Source organism: Dipodomys ordii, unplaced genomic scaffold (assembly GCF_000151885.1).
Source record: "Dipodomys ordii isolate 6190 unplaced genomic scaffold, Dord_2.0 Scaffold2, whole genome shotgun sequence".
In the NCBI taxonomy this organism is placed as follows: Eukaryota; Metazoa; Chordata; class Mammalia; order Rodentia; family Heteromyidae; genus Dipodomys; species Dipodomys ordii.
In genome coordinates this window covers 10,254,583-10,261,753 of record NW_012267218.1, presented here as the reverse complement: position 1 = coordinate 10,261,753, position 7,171 = coordinate 10,254,583, and the positions used below count along the sequence as shown (strand labels likewise).

Here is a 7,171-nt window from a genome sequence, read left to right as displayed (position 1 = left end):
CGGTTCCACTCCATTTTATTACAACCCTGTCCTTGTGTTCCAGAACAAACGGCTATGTAACACACAACCCCAACACTCCTACAATGGGTCTTAACATTCCAGCGTCTCCCCAGTTCCTCCTCAGCACATTAAATTGAAAGGGAAAAAGCAACAAATTAAAAACAACAACAAAAACCCCAAATCTTTAACAAAGCCAAGAGGTTTAGTCCATCCCAGGAGAAGCACCATTACAACGGGAGACGGAAAGTGTCAGGAATCTGACCAAATACACAGAGCAGCAGGCAGGATTCCTGACAGAAGAGAACATAAATAGGCCCCTCCCCCCCAAAGTAGATATCTTTCACATGTGCACATATATATTAAAAACAAATTTGGTATCTCCCCCCCTCCCCGCAGAGTATCAGAAATCCTCACCCATCTGAGGCCAGGGAAATGGGCGCAGCAGCCCCGCGCCCCCCCCCCCACTTTCAAGTGTGCAGTTGGCCCGGCCTCCGTGCCCTGCGCTCATTCCCGGCCAGGGCAGCCTAGCCCGCTGCGTCCAGTGTTTGTGGAGAAGGAAGCCAGGGAAGGGGAGGAGGGACGGTCCGGGGTGGCCCCAGGAGTTTGCCAGAACCCAGGAGACAGCTTAAAGAGGAGGCAAAGGCCACCCTCCCGGGAAGGGCTTGGACCTCAGAAATGAGATGGCGCTGGCCTGGCGCTGGGCCGCCAGCCTCGCTCCAGCTTCTCCTAGGACCAGTGGCCGTGGGAAGCGAGTGACATCTCCGGATGCGCCTGGGCCCAGCCTGGCGAGCCTGCTGTCTTAGGCGACCTTTGAGGGAAGTCAGCAGGATGCAGCTGGGGGCTCTCGGCCTACTGGAGTAGTGTCTGCTTCGGGGTGAAGGGGTTTTGGACCCACGCTCAGTGGGTTTGCCCCTGACACCAGTGCTGGAAGCGCTAAGTGGAGCTCAGGGCTTGGCACAGTGTTTTCCATCAACAAAACAATTGGGACAACCGCGTGGGAGCCCTGTCCTCATTCTAAACCCGGCCCGGGCCCACGGGCGCACGGGAGAAAAGGCCATCGGAAGCAGAAAGCGCCTCGGCGGCTGAGGGTTCGGAGCTGCGGCGGGCGTCACGATGTCACACGCAGCCGTACTCATACCACACTGTCTGCGGGTCCCCACCCGGCTCCGGGGACACAGGGGTGCTCTTCGAACTGCCCCGGCTCAAGTCCTCCGGGCTCCGGCTTGTGTGCGGAGCCGAGTCAGGAGACCGACCGGGGCTCTTGGCTGGGAGCCCCTCGCTGTAGCCCTGCCCCGGGACCCCGTCCGTCTCTGAGATGCTGAGCCCCTGCCGCACAGGCGTGACGGCGGCCACCTCCCCCGAATGTGGTGGCATTCTGGGCTTGGTCCTGGCTGCTGGGGCCGTGGCAGGGGAGAAGTGCAGGAGCTGGGAGCTGCTGCCCGTGGCCGCCGCTGTGGCCAGGGCGGGGGCCGTGGCGGACAGCTGCAGGGTGGTCAGCCTCTCCTCCTTCGGGGGAGCCAGGGAGAAGCGCCTTGTGTCCAGTGGCCGGCTGCGGGGGCTCAGGCCCTGACAGGAGCCATCGGCCTTGCCCACCAGGGGGGTCCGCTCCCGGGCCAGGCTGTGGGAGCTGGAGGGCGCGGCGCTCTGCTGGCTGTGGCTACCTGTCTCTCTGCCCCCCGAGGCCTCAGGACCCCCTGATTTCTGAAGGGACTCCTGTTTGCAGGCCTCTGGCCCACTGGCCTGCAGCAGGTCTGCGGAGGCCAGGCTGAAGGCCCGGCTCAGGGACGTGCTCCGGCTGGCAGGTGTGTGAGACGCTGCGAGCATCGTGGCTGGCCGGGACCTGCCCAGGGACAGGCTGTGGGGAGGCTGCATCTGCCGCGGAGCGACGCTGGCTGGCGCTTCTGCTTCAGCACCTCGGAAGCTCGGCTTCACGTAATGCCCGGGCTTCGGCGGCCTCCCCTCGGAAGCGGGGAGTGCCGTCTTGACGGTGGGGGCCACAAAGCTGGTGGGCATCTTGGCCCCCTCTTTTCTGGGAGGTGATCCTGGGGGGTCACTGACCTTCCGGAAGTAGTCACTGAGCAGGCTGTCCCGGCAGCTGGAAGTGTCCTGCAGAGGACAAGGGAAGAAGCGGAGCTGGGAGCCTGGCCTCCTCCCCCGTGCAGCCAGGGCTAAAGTCTCTGCTCCTGCTGCGATTCTTCAGGGTACATCTAGAAATGTTCGGGATGGCAAGAGGGCTGGAGGGTACAGACATCACTGGAGGAAGACGGCAGAAGCCACCCAGGCAGCCCCTGAACTTTACAAGTAAGAAAACACACCCAGCTGGGCGCCAGCGGCTCATGCCTGCAATCCTAAACTACTCAGGAGGTTGAGATATGAGGATCAGTTTAAAGCTGGCCTGGGTAGGAAAGTTACTGAGAGATGAATTAACCACCAAAAAGCCAGAAGTGGAGGTATGGCTCAAGTGGTAGAGCACTAGCCTTGAGCAGAAAAGCTCAGGGATAGCGGAATACTGAGGATCGTGGTTCAAAGCTAGCCTGGGCAGGAAAGTCTGCACGACTCTTATCTCCAATGAACCACCAAAAACCCAGAAGTGAGCTGTGGCTCAAAGTGGAAGAGTGCTAGCTTTGAGTGAAAAGGCTCAGGGACAGTGCCCAGGCCTTGAATTCAAGCCCTAGTACTGATGTGGGAAAAAAGAAACAGAGAGAAAAGAAAGACAGAAAGAAAAAAAGACAGAAGGATAGGAAGGAAGAAAGAAAGGAAGAAGACAGACCCAGAGAGGAAAGTGGCATCTTAAAATGTCCTGTCACCCCCAGGGGCTCAGAAACACCCCAGTGGTCCCGTCCGGCAAGCCTGCCAGGTGTGTCTCGTGCAGGAGCAAGTCTGGGAACCACCATGCTAGACACGAACTTCCCAAGGGCAGGGCCTGTCTTCCTCAGCTCAGATTCTCCTGTTCCTGGCCGACGGTCAGCATTTGGTAAACAGGAATTCAAGTGAAGGGAACCCGGGATCATGACTCACATTTCTGAGCCAGCTATGAAGGCCAGGCACCAAGCAAACGGAGAAAGCCCTTTTGGAGGAGCTGGTTGGCTTTGTCTGTGGAGACAAAGCACCCTTCACACCGCTTAGCAGTGCTCCAGGAATAACCACTGGACGAGCACTGGACACTGTGGGTGGCCATAGCGCAGGTCATAGGGTTTACCGTACAGTTGCATGAACTCCAACTATGTTTATTTAAGGGGAGCAAGAGAGGTGGGGCTGAAGTATTCAAAACCCTCAACCAGTCTCAGTAGTACTGAATCCGGACAGGGCACATGGTAGCACAGATGTGCGTGGAGATGGGGTGGGTTCTGGCAGGCGGTGCGCACGAGGGAACCCTAGGACCCCTATGCACTGCACTGGAGCTGGGCTGATCCAGTTTTCAGGTGGCCTGTGAGCTAAAGAGATTTTACGTTTTTAAGTGACTGGGCAAAAATGTTTAGGCATGAGCGGTTAGGGCAGGGTGTGCGGCTGTGACAAGAGCGCTTGCCAGGCAGGCACAAAGACCCGGGTGCCATTCCCAGAACTGCTGAAGAAGAAAAGAATAGTCCTGTGTCACAACAAGTGAGACGCGACCTACGACTCAAAGGTCACCGTCCACTTTGTTGGACGGCCGCCAGGCTCGTTCGCTCACACATGGGGCCCATGGCCGAGCTGAATAACTGGAGGAGAGTTAGGCGGCCAGAGAAATCTGTAATAGTCATTCTGGTCTTCTAAAGGCCCCAACCTCTGCTTAAAAGGACACAGGACAAGAAAGCTCTTAGAACTCTACCATCAAGCCCAGTGCCCTACCACCCAAGGCCTGGCGCTGTGGGTGGGGTGTCTGCCATACCCTACCGGTCCTGGGCCACGAGCTGCGCCAGTTCTTGATTTTCTGTCCAGTTATTTTCAACATCCTGCCGCAGCCACACCAGCCCGGCACAGCCCCCCCACCCCGCCCCCAACCCTGGCCCCACGCCAGGCTGAGGAGGGGCAGATCCTGTACCAGCCACGCCACTCACGTGGGTAGGGGAGCTGCGGTTACTCTCCTCCAGGAATTCCTCCAAGGTGACCATCTCGCTGCTGGGGGAGGTCGAGCGGGGCCGTGCTCCAGTGTAGGGTGGAGCTGTGCCCCTCTTCTGGGCGCCCTCGTGCGGGAGAGGCCCGTTCCGGGGTGGTGGGAACTCATGGCGACCGAGGGCGCCATGTCCCAGGGCACTGGCATCCCGGGGCAGCGTGGCCTGGTCCCTGCTGGGGATCAGGTCTGTGCTGCTGAAGCTCTCAGATCGGCTGTGGAGATGGTCAGAGCCTGGGCAGGAGACACAAGAGGCCCAGGTCAGTCCCCGGGTCTCTGCTCCTGAGGGCCCCACCAAGAAAAGCCCACTCAAAACCCTGGGGTCAGTTCCTGCCCAAGATGCTGGGTGCTGACAGAGCTTTCTGGACTGTTTAGCGCTTAGCTTTGGCTGTGTGCACGCGCATGTGTACAGGTATTGGGTCTTAACCTCAGGGCCCTTGGGCTCTTGCTTAGTTTTTTTTTCACTCAGGGCTGGCACTTTTTAACACTTGAGCCACATCTCCACTTCTAGGTTTTTGCAGGTTAATTGGAGATAAGAGTCTCATGGATTTTTTTCTGCCTGGGCTGGCTTGGAACCACAATGTACACATGAGCCATCAGTGCCCCGCTCACTTTGGCTTAAAAAAAAAAAATCTTGAGGTTGAGGTCATGGCTCAAGTGGTAGAGCATCTGCCTTGTGAGTGTGAGGCCTTGAGTTCAAACTGCAGTACTAGGGGAGAAAAAAACAGTAACAACAACAAATAACCCCCCCCCCAGCTAAATTCTGGCTAAAACTTGAAAACTTACATTTAAAATTCACTTGTTGGGACTAACAGTTTTCTGTCACCAAAAGATAGAAGTGCAGCTAATAAGTGTTTGCACAGAGCTGTCAGCCGTACAGTGGAGGAAAGCCAGTGCAAGAGATCTGAACTGCTTCATGAATTTTCCTATTATCCATGCCAGTCCCCAGGACCACTCCCGTTCCAGGCCCTGTGGTACCCACGCCAGCACTGATGCTTCCATTATTAATGGCTGTCACACTTATTCACGCTCATCCACTGGCAGAACAAATGCGACATGCCAGGCTGTTCTTCCAACCTTGTGGGAGCTAAGAGGAGTTCAAGTCTAGAGGAAAGGGGGCATGTGACACACAGATATACAGGACATTCTCACCAGGACCATAAAAGCATGTTTTAAAAAAATCAGCCCGGTCCTAGTGTCTCACACCTGTAATCCTAGCTACTCAGGAGACAGAGATTAGATCTGATGATTGTGGTTCAAAACCAGCCTGGACAGGAAAGATTCATTTCCAATTGACCACCAAAAAACTAGAAGTGGTCCTGTGGTTCAAAGTGGTAGAGCCCTAGTCTTGAGCAAAAGATCTCAGGGACAGCTCCCAAGCCCCACAACTGGAAGAAAAAAAAATCATCTCCACTTGTTACCTGGCCACAATGGAAAGGAACACCTCTTCCTCACCTTTCCTCAGATCCAGAAATCTGCGACTCACACAGGGCTGCAGAGCAGGCCTGCGTGGGCCAGTGGAAGCATTATTGCGTACTTGAAGCCCTGGGATCCTCTTTGGTTTTTATGCTTTGGCTCGTTATAGGACTTGAACTCTATCTGGGCCTGGGCACTGTCCCTCAGCTCTTCAGCTCAAGTCTAGTGCTCTACCACTTGAGCTACAGCATCAATTCCTGTTTTGTGGTGGTTAACTGGAAATAAGAATCTCACAGATTTTCCTGCCCGGGCAATCCTCAGATCTCAGCCTCCTGAGTATCTAGGATTACAGGCATGAGCTATTACTGGCGCCCGGCTTAATTTTTTAAATTAAAAGACTAGCAGGAGTTCAAAGCACCGATGAATGTGAATGAAGGTTTAAACACTCTAAGAAGGGGCGAGCCTTACCCTTGAGACTTAGAGGTGAGCTGTTGCTGGACGCATTTCTGCTGCTCTCCAAGCTGCTTGGCCGTGACACTGAGGGGAAACACAGAGCTTACTCCCTGTGACCAGGGAGATCCCAGGTTAAACCATCTTCCCAGAGCACCTCTACACCAAAGCTCAAGCTGCTGCTCTCTGTAGGGAGTTCTGCTGAATCCTCCACACAGTCCTCCCCCACCACCTGCGCCCCTGGCCCCCAGGCCCAGCACACTGCGGGCCATCTGCAAGCAACAACTCAGGCCCTTTTCGCTAGATCTCCAACATCACTGTTTAAAACAAGTCTACAACCAAGCCATCACACACAGGCTGTTCCGGGGAAAACTAAAGGTGGGGTGAGTGTATTGTTCATAAAGCTTTCTAGAACACAGGTGAACAGCCCTTCCCAGGAGTGGCGTGAAGTGCTGCCAGAGTGGCAGCTACACACTTGTCAGTGTGCATCTGCACAGGACAGTGTCCGGACTGCTTCCCCCGATTGTCTATTCTTTGGTGTTATTCGCCCCAAATGTACATCTGTTCCAGAGCAACAACTTGTGGTTTACAGTATCAAGCAGAGAGAGCTGGTCCTGACTGCTAAAAGCGTTTGTCTGAAAGGGTCCACCCAGAGCAGCCTGGACTTCTTAGCCTCCTGACTGCTGGGACTACAGACGTGTGCCATCATGCCAAGCTCGACCATTTATTAAAGGTGCTTTCCCTTTTCTGTCCTGGAGAGAAGCTGGAGGAGTCGGAACACGTGTGAGGAAAACCCTTGTGGTTAGCTGACCAGTCACAAATGTGGCTCACTCAGAGAGAGATGATGCCCAGCGTCTCAGCAGGCTCCCTCGGGTGTCTGGTCCCCAGCTAGCTGGCTTGCTGTAAGGATAGCAGGCTTCCCTGGAGCCAAATGGCCTCACTACAGAGCCTGTCTTTACGTGGAAGCCGTATCAGGCTTGTGGAGCCAGTGTCAGTATCACTGCATCTGCAGCCCCCACGCTTCCGGCTCATCACTTCAGATACAACCTGAATCCAATGTCAATCTTACAGGCTTTCCTTTCTAGAATTGCTTTTCCAAACTGAGAGCTGCGACAGAAGTTCAGGGGTGGTACTTTTGCCTGATATGTGGGGGATCTTGGGTTTAATCTCAGGAAGGCAGGAAGGCAGGGAGGGAGGGAGGGAGGGAGGGAGGGA

At 55.5% G+C, this 7,171-nt stretch overlaps 1 protein-coding gene across 1 annotated transcript in view; it reads right to left on the bottom strand.

The window, feature by feature from the left end:
- Ccdc88c (coiled-coil domain containing 88C) overlaps positions 1 to 7,171 on the bottom strand; it is a 125,553-nt gene continuing 118,382 nt past the window's right edge. Inside the window, exons 27-29 of the mRNA XM_013016487.1 lie at positions 5,975 to 6,043; positions 4,038 to 4,324; positions 1 to 2,106 (exon numbers count right to left, since the gene is read on the bottom strand). Coding sequence (XP_012871941.1) covers positions 1,117 to 2,106; positions 4,038 to 4,324; positions 5,975 to 6,043 — 1,346 coding nt within the window. The 3' untranslated portion in view covers positions 1 to 1,116. The remainder of the gene's footprint in view (positions 2,107 to 4,037; positions 4,325 to 5,974; positions 6,044 to 7,171) is intronic.